The sequence below is a fragment of the Hyla sarda genome, chromosome 10 (genome assembly GCF_029499605.1).
Source record: "Hyla sarda isolate aHylSar1 chromosome 10, aHylSar1.hap1, whole genome shotgun sequence".
Lineage (NCBI taxonomy): Eukaryota > Metazoa > Chordata > Amphibia > Anura > Hylidae > Hyla > Hyla sarda.
Genome location: NC_079198.1, coordinates 33930015 through 33942660, shown reverse-complemented (window position 1 = coordinate 33942660; position 12646 = coordinate 33930015). Strand labels below are relative to the sequence as shown.

Genomic DNA, 12646 nt, shown 5'->3' with positions numbered 1-12646 from the left:
ACAACGTCATGCTGTGGCCGACGCGCCTCCTGCATGGGAGAGCCACGGTCCCATGCAGGACCCCACGTGATCAGACACTTATCCCCTATCCTGTGGATAGGGGATACGTTTTGTTTGCTGCAAATTTCCTTTAAGGAGAAAAAAAAAAAAAAAAACTATCTCAAAGCTTTACAAGGCCACTTATATTTCTATATGTTGTATGGATTGTAACTTTTCAAATTCAATTAAATATATTAATTTTAAACTATTCAAAGGCTGAGTTTACATTGAACTTTTTTTTTCAACACAATAAATTATTTGCGTGAACCCAGTCTGAAAATAAATACCTTAGTGTTAGTGTTATTTAGAGTGTCATAGAGATGTAGGTTATGGTCTGGGTTCTGAGGGTTTCATTGATGGCTAGAACAAGCAGAGAGAAGCGCTCAGCTAAGTATTTCTGTCACTGCCTCAGGAGGTGAGCACCATAAACTTTCTTTAGAATCAGTCTCGTTCAGCGAGTAGAGAGATTGGGAGAGAATCACTTTGCCAAGCATAACTCTTTGCTTGTTCTAGTGATCTGGGGGGGGGGGGTCTCACAACCGAGACCATGTCATGTCAAATGTTTTTTATTTCTTAAAATAGGAGTAAAACTATTGACCTGGGGACAGCCTGTCTGGTGCTATATTAACCCCTTCCCGACCCATGGTATACATGTATGTCATGGGTCGGGTGGGTGGACATGATGGGGGCCCACGGGTCGAAGCTGAGAGCAGCTGACATCTGCCGGTAATCATTTAACTGTTTAAATACCGCTATTCCCTGGTGTCTAATGGTCCGAAAGCGATTTTAACTCTTGATCTGAGAAATGTCAAACAGGTGGAATATCAGCTGAAATAGCTGCAAGGTTAAGCCTAATGTCTTGTTCACACTATGGAAATTTAGCACAGAATTTCCATGAGAAAATTACACGTGGATTGCACTTGCAGCAGCCTCACATTGATCTTAAAGGGATTCTGCTGCAGAGTTAACAAGTGGGTTGTTCTGCTACAGCATGTTCAATCTTCCTGAGGTATGCGTCAGAGAAGTCAATTTTTTTAATGGCAAATCACTTATGTCTGTGTACATAAGTGCCAATTCCAGAGCATTGTGAATGGTGCAGATCCACTGTGGAAATTCAGCGAGGACATTCCTTGTTGAATTTCCGTAGTGTGATCATACCCTAAGGGTATTTACCTTACAAGCTATAGGCACTTTTGCAATCATTTTTTTTTTCAGATTAAAGGGGTATTCTGGTTCCTAAAAATGATGTCCTATTGTGCTGTGCCAGCATGAAAATAATAAAAACCATGGGGGACATTTATCATTGTTTGCTTTGGTAAGCGGGTTCTGTAGGCATTTATTTTATTTTTGCTTTGGGTTTGCTTATGCGTGACGACATACTTATCATACTATCACAGGGGGTTGATAAATTTGGCTTACTTAAGCAAAATTATGTGTTTATTACATTTTATTACATTAAATGTACTAACCCATTTTTTGTTCTTTTCTTTCCATTTCAGATCAATCTATCCTGTGGGCTACTTAAGATTTGGTGGACTACGATGACCAGTGTTTTTTTTGTTTAATATTAACAACCTTTTTTAACCAGGGCATTTGGGGGGGTTGGACTAAAAGGTTTTTAAATGTGTTTTTTTATTTTATTTTATTTACTTTACAGGCTTAGTAGTGGAAGCTGTCTTATAGACATTACTAAGCCAGGGCTTAGCATCAGCCCCAAAACCAGCAAGCGCTAACCCCCGATTATTATCCTGATACCCACCGCCACAGGAGCTGGTACCAACAGGCCAGGAGCACCAAAAATGGCATTCCTGAGCCTAGGTGGTAACAGGCAGGCGTTATTTAGGCTGGGGAGGGCCAGCAACAATGGTCCTCGCCCACACTGGTAACATTAGGCTGTTGCTGTTGGTATCTGGCTGAGAATAAAAATACAGGGAACCCTATGTGTTTTTCTTTTATTATTTAATTTAATTGGAAAAAAAAAAAACATGGGTTCCCCATATTTTCATTCTCAGCCAAATACCAACCAAGCAGCAACAGCCTGAACTCCCAGGGTGGATGAGGACCATTGTTACTGGCCCTCCGCAACCTAAATAATGCCAGCCTGTTACCGCTTAGGCCCAGGAGCACCATATTTGATGCTCCAGGCCTGTTGGTAGCGGCTCTTCCCGGCATGCCTCTGGTGGGTTCCGAGGTAATAATTGGGGGTTTGTTTTTGGTGCTAACACTAAGGCCTGGCTTAGTAATGGATTCTGTCTATAAGACAGCTTCCACTACTAAGCCTGTAAAGTGAATAAAAAAAAATAAATAAACATGTTTAAAGGGGTACTCCGGTGAAAAACTTTTTTTTAAATCAACTTGTGCCAGAAAGTTAAACAGATTTGTAAATTACTTCTATTAAAAAATCTCAATCCTTCCTGTACTTATTAGCTGTTGAATACTACAGTGGAAATTATTTTCTTTTTGAAACACAGAGCTGTCTGTTGACATCATGAGCACAGTGCTCTCTGCTGACATCTCTGTCCATTTTAGGAACTGCCCAGAACAGCATATGTTTGCTATGGGGATTTCCTTTTACTCTGGCAGTTCCTAAAATGGACAGAGATGTCAGCAGAGAGCACTGTGCTCATGATGTCAGCAGACAGCTCTGTGTTTCAAACGGAAAAGAATTTCCACTGTAGTATTCAGCAGCTAGTTAGTACAGGAAGGATTAAGATTTTTTTAATGGAAGTAATTTACAAATCTGTTTAACTTTCTGGCACCAGTTGATTTAAAAAAAAAAAAAAAGTACCCCTTTAAAAAACTTTTATTACAAAAAATACACTCCCTCCCAAGCCCTGGTTAACCATTTTATTAACATTAAACAAGTAAAAAAAAAAAAACACTGGTCATCATCGTAGTCCGCAGCATACACGGATCTGAAATTAGCAGGAAAAAAAAACCAAGGAAAATAGGTTGGTAAATTTATTGTAACCCACCTGCCCGCACCGCATGACCAACTCCCAGCATGCCCTTACAATAAGGACATAATGGGAGATGTAGACCTGCAGCAGGGCTGGGGGGAGATGTGCAAGCGGGTGACAAGATGGTCACCTGCCCCCACTGCATGACTACAACTCCCAGCATGCTCTTACAATAAGGATATGCTGGGAGTCGTAATCATGCAGCGCGGGTGACAAGCTTGTCATCCTACTGCCCATCTAACACACTCCCCCCGTGCTGCACAACTACAATTTCCAGCATGTCCTTACAGTAAGGACATGCTCGGTGTTGTAGTAGTGTTGCATGGACGGGAGATGTGTGTACATCTCCTACCCGCTTGTCCCACCGTGCCTGCGAAAAATTAAAGTAAAAAAAAAGTCGTACAAAGAGTCTCACCTGCGACTTTTTGTGCAACTTTATGCACAGCTTCGCTCCCCAACCACCTGCCCACATCTACCACCCATCCGCTAGCTATTGCAGGACTACAACTTCCATCATGCCCTTACAGTGAGGACATGCTGGGAGTTGTAATCCCAACACCTTGCAAGCAGGTGGTAGATGTGAGTGGGTTCCGGGGAGCGGAGCTGTGCAAAAAGTCGCACAAAAAGTCTCACGTGCGACTTTTTGTGCGACTTTTTGAAAATGCTGTCATAAGCAAGTTTGTAAGCCAGGTCCGACCTTGCTTACACTTGCAACTTTTTGAAGGAGGTTTGCGACTTTTATTTGCTTATGTGCGACTTTTGCAATGATAAATCCTGGAACACTGCAAAATAAAAACTGAAAATTGCTTAGGTAGGGCAGTAGGGCAGATTGGTATTTTTTTGCTTACCCACAAAAGTCGCACAAAAAATTGCTTAGGTGCACGTGCGACTTTTGTAAGCAAAAAAAAGCTGCTTAAATCCCTTGATAAATCTCCCTCTATATACGTACCTACCTCGCTCCCTCGAGGGTCCCTTTGGGAAGTATTCTGGTCCCCTGCTGAATACTCCAGCTGCTACTTCTGAAATGGAATTGTCTTTGCAATAATAGCCACTCAGACTCTTGAAAATAGGTACCTCAGACTCTTGAAAAAGCCGGGTCCCACCGGCGAAACGTTGATTTAGAGGAGAACAGATTTTAGCTCAATCCCGGCAGCAATATATGGATGGACCACGGAGCTCTGAGATGCTAAGTCAGTAGACGGCATTGAAGCAGAGCACTGCATACAGAGCCCCCTGGACAGATACATCCAAGCATAAATATGCCATAAAACTAAAATAAATTAACACGGGATTGTAATTTTAAACTCACACTGCCACCTAGTGGGCAACTTTGAGCACGTTAATACAGATTATTATTTGAACAATTAAAAGTTAAGTTTTAGACTAGAGAGGGTCTTTATTCAGGGTTTACCCTGAGGGGAGTTGCATCCCCAAGGTTTTTTGTTTCTGATTTAAGTGCCCGTAGACCCTTTAGGAGGTATTTTGGATATACATGTGAATAGAACATCACATATTTTCCGCCCAGAGTGGAGATTGGCCGGATGGTTGCAGCCAATCAATGCTCTCAGTGGAAAATATGAATGAGTGATGTTCTATTCATATCACTTGCCAGAGTATAGTGCAGAGATGCAGAGCGCAGGAGAAAGCCACTCCGCATCTCTGCAATAGATAGGAGGATCGCATCGGGTGTCAGGAGTGACACTTGCTGTGATCTGTCCGTAACTGCAGGTACTACTACTCCCAACATGGAGCACACTCTGCTCCATGTTGGGAGCTGCAGTACCTGCAGTTAAGGAAAAATCACAGCGAATGTCACTCCTGACACCCGCTGTGATCCTCCTGTATAATGTATAGATGCGGGCGGACGGCCACTCTGCTATGGTCGCCTGCACTGACGTATATATCCACCTATTCATATTTACCACAGAGAGTTGTGATTGGCCGGAACCATCTTGGCCAATCACAGCTCTCTGCAGGAAATATGAATAGGTGTATATATACGGCAGTGTAGGGGACCATAGAAAAGGGGGCCGGCCGCTTCTATACATTATACAGAAGGATCACAACGGAACCCGGGGCGATCTGTCAATTGGTACAGGTACTACTACTCCCATCAGGGAACAGAAACATGAAAAACACACACACACTACATTTTTTTATTGTCGTCTACATTTTTAGTGCCCTGCCCGCACACATAAATTGATCCCTGTTTAAAAATTAATAAAAATGTTGTTATAAAAAAAATATATATTTTGCTAAATACAATTTTTTCCATCACTACTGTATCTTTTTATAATTTTTTTTAATGGTACCCTATGACATTTTAATAAAAAAAGGTATCTCCATCACTTTTTTGGATCGCTAAAGTCCAAAAAAGAATATAAACCGCCTGAAAAAACACCAAAGTTAAAACCTACATGGTGTTTTTATCGGTGTTTAGAAGTCTATGGGAGAAAAATGCCACGATTTCAGGGGGAAAAAAAGCCATAGGCTCAACATGCTGCGATTTTACAAAACTGCCAAGGAGCTGAAAAACGACAAAAAAAGAGTGAAAAAATGCCTAAAAAGGATTTTTTTAAAAATGCCAAACTTAAAAACGGCAAGTGGAAAAAGAATTTTGCGATTTCTCATTGATTTACAGCTAACATCTGGCCGAAAAAATGCCATGCGGCAGAATTGGCATTTATATTGGCGTTTCCCCCCCCCCCCAAAAAAAAACACGTGGAATTCCAGCCTTATGCTGCCCAAACCACAGTGCAGTGAGCAGGGTCATGGGAAACTATGATTTACTCTGATTTGCTTGGGAATTTAAGAGAAATCATAGTTTAAAAAGAGCTGCCAGGACCCAGGTAAGAAGTCATGAGGGGCGGTCCACATGGTGGCTCCCCTACTTACTGGCCTTGAATGACTTGTCTCTCTCTGTGTATAGGTGACAGGTTCCCTTCAGAGGTCCTAAAATGAAAGAAATAATAAATATTGATAATAGATCAGTTATGATTTCCCTAACATTGTAACGGAAAATATAGATTGTATTAATGACAGAAGGTGAATAAAATGCTTTCCAAATTCTTTACTACTTGTATAGCAGCAGAATAAAGTAGTGAACAGGTGAGAAAAAACTTGAAATAAGTGTAACCAAACATGCTATAAGGTACAGTCTGCAGGTAACCAATCAGGTGATATGCCAGGTGATATAAGGTGGAAAGCCCCTAAAACATCTCCTTTCTTTGATGTGAGTTAATAACTGGAATGGGGAAACAGGAAACCAAATGTCTGTAATTCTGGATGTCTGTCGAAGTTCAAAATCCGGACTTCAACCGTGGTCAATCATGAAGAAGGCAGAAGAATTGTAGAGTTGTCTTCCAACGTGAAGAAAAAATGGAAACCAATCATTTCGGAATCTAGAAGGCTAAGAAAAAACATAAATATATATCAGGGTTGGGTTATGGGAGGGATATAATTTGCCTCCTGTCATTAATAAAATCCATATTTTCCGTTACAACGTTAGGAAAATCATAAATTTTATGTCCGACTAGGAGGCTCATAATATTCTAGTTTACAGCTTTTACAAAACATATTTCAAAAACATATAAATGAAGATGTTAGAATCAGATATGAGACATAGAAACATGAGGTTCAGGATGAAAGTAAAAAGGTTCAAAAAGTAGACTCTGAAGACCAATCAGCGACCTTAAGACTGTCAGAAAGAGAGCCACCAGTGATGGCAGTTTTAATGGACATAGCACTTCTAACTTCTAATGAGAAATGTCTATACCAGCAAGGGTCCGAGGTTTGCAATAAGAAATAAGAAGTTGTCAAGAAGAAGAAGAGCACAAAAGAGCAGTTATACATTATACGCAGTTTACGTTCATAGGATTGTAAACAAGAAACTACACATAAATCCTGATGATTAGGGAAAGAAGGGTAAAAGACTGATTGAAGAGAAGTTTTGGTACGTCTACATATTTAAAAATGAACACCATGAGGTAAAAAAAAAGTTCTATGGGATATGTCCAAGGCATGGACATCCGAAACTCGTTTGATGGAAATTAGACATAGCAACATAGTAAGTTTAAAAGATAGAAATTTGAGAGAAAGAGAATCATTGTCTGGGCAGGAAGAAAAGAGGGAAAGGACCAAAGAGACGTCTCAAGTAGAGCTATATTTTGGAAGTGGAAGTCTCTTGAAACGGATGCCTTTAAGTAATTTGCAAATAATACCAATAGGGATATCATGCCATGGAGAGTGGTGTGCTGAGATAGCGGACCGGTAAAGATTAATCGTACAATAGGCTTTCCCTGAGTCGAATAGTTCAGAAAGAAAATTTAAGATGTGTGGGACAGGTGCGTGCATGGGATCCAAATGTCGTTTAAGGCACCAAAATTTCCAAGCTGATCTGTAAGCTTTTCTGGTCCTGGAGGCCCGGGCTTCAGCGAGGATGTCTTTAGCTGATTGTGAAATACCGATATGGATTGAGGAAGACCTGAATTGAGCCATGCTACTAGGGATAGAGAATTCGATAGGATTAGGATTGCCCTTGGGATCTACTAGGATATGAGGATACAGGGGAAGTATTTTCGGAATGTCTATGGCGAGGCCCAGAAGTTGAGGGAACCACATCTGAGATGGCCACTGAGGAGTGATTAGGACAAGAGTCGATCGAAGAGAGATCGTTTGCATTAGAACTCTGGGAATCATTGCAAAAGCGTAAAGGAAAAGGAAAGGAAAAGTGTAAAGAATGCCCAGAGGCCACGTTTGAAGAAAAGTGTCTATAGCTAGAGCTTCTGGATCTGGACGCCAACTGTAAAACATTGGGATTGTTGATTGAGGCGAGATGAAAAAAGGTCCAGAAGGAGGGGACCTCAAAGAGTGTTCATGGATTGAAAGATCGCTGGAGTCGATGAGATAGCGGGAATTCCAATCCACTATGGAATTGTATAGACCTGGGAGTTATTCTGATTTCAGAACAATATCCCTGTCTAAGCAGAAATTGAGTGGCTATATCTGTAAGAATCCTGGAACCTGTGCCACCTAAGCGATTGATGTATTGAACTGCTGAGATGTTGTCCATACAAATCAATATACAGCAGTGCGATCTGAACTTCGCAAAGCTCTTGAGGGTGAAGAATCCTGCTAATAGTTCCAACCAATTGCCTCCTGTGGAAGCGGAACCGCATCGAGCACAGATTCTATGACTACGTCTGGTCTGCAATTGAAAATGACTTTCCCGTTCCAGGTTTGGATGTTTTGAAGCCACCAATTGAGTTCTTCTTTGGCCTCTGAAGAGAGGGTTATATCGTCTGAATTAAGTGAGACCTTTCCTTAGATGTGAGTGTTGAGCCTTTGAAGTGCTCTGTAGTGTAGAGGTGCTGGGAAAATAGCTTGGATAGAGGCAGAAAGAAGGCCTACTATTCTCGCTATAGTTCTCAAAGATATTGACCGTTTGAGAAGAATGGATCTAATTTCTTTTCCAATGGTGTATAATTTCCTGGGAGGAAGGCTGAGGGTAGAGGATTTTGTATTGACCATAAATCCTAGAAACTCCAATTCTTTTGATGAAATCAATAAAGATTTTTTCATGTTGATTGAAAATTCTAGGTTGGTATGAAGGGAAAGAGTCCAATTCAAGTGAAGACTGAGTAGAACAGGAGATTGTGCAATAATCAAAATGTCGTTCAGGTAGATTATGAGGCGTACGCCTCGACTCCGTAAAATGGAAACTACTGGTTTCATTAGTTTGGTGAAGCATCAAGGGGCTGAAGACAGGCCAAAGGGGAGGCAAGAGAATTGCCATTTGATGTCTTCCCAAACAAATTAGAGGTAAGGTTGGTGTACAGGATGTATTGGGACTGTTAGATAGGCATCTTTCAAGTCCACTTTCACCATCCAATCATTTTCTAAAAGAAGATCTCTTAAAAGATGGATGTCTTGCATCTTGAAATGTTGGTAATGGACAAAATTGTTGAGGTGACGTAGGTTGATGACGGGTCTGTGTCCTCCGTCTTTTTTCTGCACAAGGAAGATTTTGCTGAGAAATCCTTGAATATTGGGGGAGGATTGGATGATCACCCCTTTTTTGACAAGATCCTGATTTCCTGAGATATAAGGAAATGATCTAGAGAGGAGAATTGAATTTTGTGGGGAAGGAGGAGTTTAACGGGAGGAGATAGGAAATCTATCATATAACCTGATACCGTTTGAAGGATCCATGCATCTAAAGTAATGGAAGCCCAGATCTGGAAAAAATATCGGAGATGGCCGCCTAGAGGAGGAAGGAAAGAAAGTCCTGTAGGGAGAATTACTTGTAGAAGAAAGGTGGTGGAGCCGATCAGAAGGAAGAGGAGGGGTAAGTAGTGTTGCTCGCGAATATTCGCAATTCGAATTTTAATCGCGAATATCGCACATTTGCGAATATAGCACTATATATTTGCAATTATGAATATTCGCTTTTTTTTTGTTCACAGTACACATAACAGTAATCACTGATCATCCCTCTCTGCTCTTCGCATATGCGCATATTCGCGAATATAGAGCCCTCCCTTCTTTAATGGTATAGGGAACTGATGGGCTAGTAGTCCATCAACTCTGTGATTTTTTGCCCATTGAAACCAATAGACCCATTGTAGATCTCACGGTATGTAAAACTGTAAGATAAGCAGGAGGGTCTTGGCAGTACAGTGGATGGGAGACCGTGCGGTGGTTTGAGTCCCGGGCTGAGATGGAGTGTTACAGTGTTGTGGTTTAGCTTTTTTACTCGTGATTGACAAATGTAGGTCAATTGGTAATTAAGAAAGCCTTTGAGCCATGGGAACTAGGTCAATTGGCAATTAACTGAGTGTTTGAACCATGGGAACTAGGTTAATGGGGTACCAAATATGGGTATTGGGGTCAATTGAAATTGGATGTAATGTGTAAGGCTGGGTATGAATGAATGGGAGGTTAAGGAACATAATGGGAGATTTATCAAAACCTGTGGAAAGGAAAAGTTGTCCAGTTGCCCATAGCAACCAATCAGATCGCTTCTTTCATTTTGCAGAGGCCTTGTGAAAAATCAAAGAAGCGATCTGATTGGTTGCTATGGGCAACTCAGCAGCTTTTCCTGGAAAGTAAAGTTTAACCCCTTAACGACGCAGGACGTATATTTACGTCCTGCGCCGGCTCCCGCGATATGAAGAGGGATCGCGCTGCGGTCCCTCATCATATCGCGTCGGTCCCGGCGCTAATCAACGGCCGGGACCCGCGGCTAATACCACACATCGCCGATCTCGGCGATGTGCGGTATTAACCCTTTAGAAGCGGCTTTGACCGCCGCTTCCAAAGTGAAACTGAAAGTGACCCGGCTGCTCAGTCGGGCTGTTCGGGACCGGCGCGGTGAAATCGCGGCGTCCCGAACAGCTGACCGGACACCGGGAGGGCCTTTACTTACCTGCCTCCCCGGTGTCCGATCGGCGAATGACTGCTCCGTGCCTGAGATCCAGGCAGGAGCAGTCAAGCGCCGATAACACTGATCACAGGCGTGTTAATACACGCCTGTGATCTGTGTAAGAGATCAGTGTGTGCAGTGTTATAGGTCCCTATGGGACCTATAACACTGCAAAAAAAATGTAAAAAAAAAGTGTTAATAAAGGTAATTTAACCCCTTCCCTAATAAAAGTTTGAATCACCCCCCTTTTCCCATAAAAAAAATAAAACAGTGTAAAAAAAATCAAAAATAAACATATGTGGTATCGCCGCGTGCGTAAATGTCCGAACTATAAAAATATATCATTAATTAAGCCGTACGGTCAATGGTGTACGCGCAAAAAAATTCCAAAGTCCAAAAAAGAGTATTTTGGTCACTTTTTATACCATTAAAAAATTAATAAAAAGTGATCAAAAAGTCAGATCAAAACAAAAATCATACCGATAAAAACTTCAGATCATGGCGCAAAAAATGAGTCCTCATACCGCCCCGTACGTGGAAAAATAAAAAAGTTATAGGGGTCAGAAGATGACATTTTTAAACGTATAAATTTTCCTGCATGTAGTTATGATTTTTTCCAGAAGTGCGACAAAATCAAACCTATATAAGTAGGGTATCATTTTAACCGTATGGACCTACAGAATAATGATAAGGTGTAATTTTTACCGAAATATGCACTGCGTAGAAACGGAAGCCCCCAAAAGTTACAAAATGGCGTTTTTTTTTTCAATTTTGTCGCACAATGATTTTTTTTTCCGTTTCGCCGTGCATTTTTGGGTAAAATGACTAATGTCACTGCAAAGTAGAATTGGCTACGCAAAAAATAAGCCATAATATGGATTTTTAGGTGGAAAATTGAAAGGGTTATGATTTTTAAAAGGTAAGGAGGAAAAAACGAAAGTGCAAAAACGGAAAAACCCTGAGTCCTTAAGGGGTTAAGCACAACACTGTAACACTCCATCCCACACCAGGACTCGAACCACCAGCAGTCTCCCATCCAATGTACTGCCGAGACCCTCCTGCTTATCTTACAGTTTTACATACCGTGAGATCCCCATAGACCACAATGGGCCTATTGGTTTCAATGGGCAAAAAATCACAGAGTTAATGCACTAGCCCATCAGTTCCCTATACCATTAAAGGAGGAAGGGCTTAATATTCTTGTAAATTCGCATATGCGCATAGAAAAAACCCACGAATATGCGAATTTCGCAAATATATGACGAATATTTGTCCATATATTCGTGAAATATTGCAAATTCGAATATGGCCTATGTCGCTCATCACTAGGGGTAAGAAGTTCTTTCTGATTGGAAAGAACTTCTGGGGGGTTGACGGTTGGAATATGAGTGGCTAGGAAAACAGCCCGTGTTTCCCGGCCTTCCTGAAAACTTTTTTCAATGAAGCTTGTGCCTTGTCATGTGAAGTAAAAATACCCACATATTTTCCAATTTCTTTGATTCCATTTTCACCAAAAAGAAGTCCTTCATTAGAGGGTTCGGTCTCAGAGTTAGCCAAATAAGCTAATTGTGGGTCAAGTTTCATGAGAAGTGTTTTCTTTCAGAACATAATGAGGCATTAACGTTGCCAAATTGACATATGGCCCGTTGGGCCCAGCCTCTTAGTATCTTTGTATCTACAGGTAAACCTGAAGAGGAATGTTCAGCCAAATCCAAGATTTTTATCAGTGGGCCTAACATATCAAGGAGTTTGTCCTGGCAAGAACGAAGGGATCTAGCTAGCCCTATTTGGGGATTTTTGCCTGTTTTCTACATGCATTTAACTAATATAGGATCAATTTCAGGCGTGGCAGAAGCCTTGCAGGGCAGGGTAGGCCTGGGGCATTCTGACCTGAGTTTATTCCTGGCCCCTCGATCAAGAAATTTCTTTGCCCAAATGGAAATGTATTTGGCTACTAATACCTTGGGTGTCTAATGAGGTCGGGTCAAAAAGGGTGTCCCTTTACTATCAAGGACAATGTAATCAGATTGGACAGATGGTTCATAGATGAACTCTGGAGTATCTGATACCTCACCCTTTTCCACATCAGAATATTGAGAATAAACGTCATAGTTGTCGTCATCATCATTTTCATCAGAGGAGTCTGATGATTGCATGACATATGAGTCCAGTTTTGCTCTGGCCTGAGCTTTTTGTGCCCTTTTATGTTTGTCTTCCTCAAGGG

At 41.4% G+C, this 12646-nt stretch overlaps 1 protein-coding gene across 8 annotated transcripts in view; it reads right to left on the bottom strand.

Moving 5' to 3' along the window:
- Positions 1-12646, bottom strand: part of TREH (trehalase) — a 120004-nt gene that overhangs the window by 87710 nt on the left and 19648 nt on the right. For 5 of the 8 annotated variants that reach the window (XM_056544791.1, XM_056544787.1, XM_056544789.1 and 2 more), the window contains exon 2: positions 5895-5951. The exons of 1 other annotated variant lie outside the window; for it this stretch is intronic. Coding sequence is in view for 1 of the 7 variants with exons in the window: in XM_056544787.1 (XP_056400762.1) it covers positions 5895-5951 (57 nt within the window). In the remaining 6 variants the exon portion in view is untranslated. The remainder of the gene's footprint in view (positions 1-5894; positions 5952-12646) is intronic. 2 more of the 8 variants (XM_056544793.1, XM_056544794.1) reach the window with 1 other exon arrangement.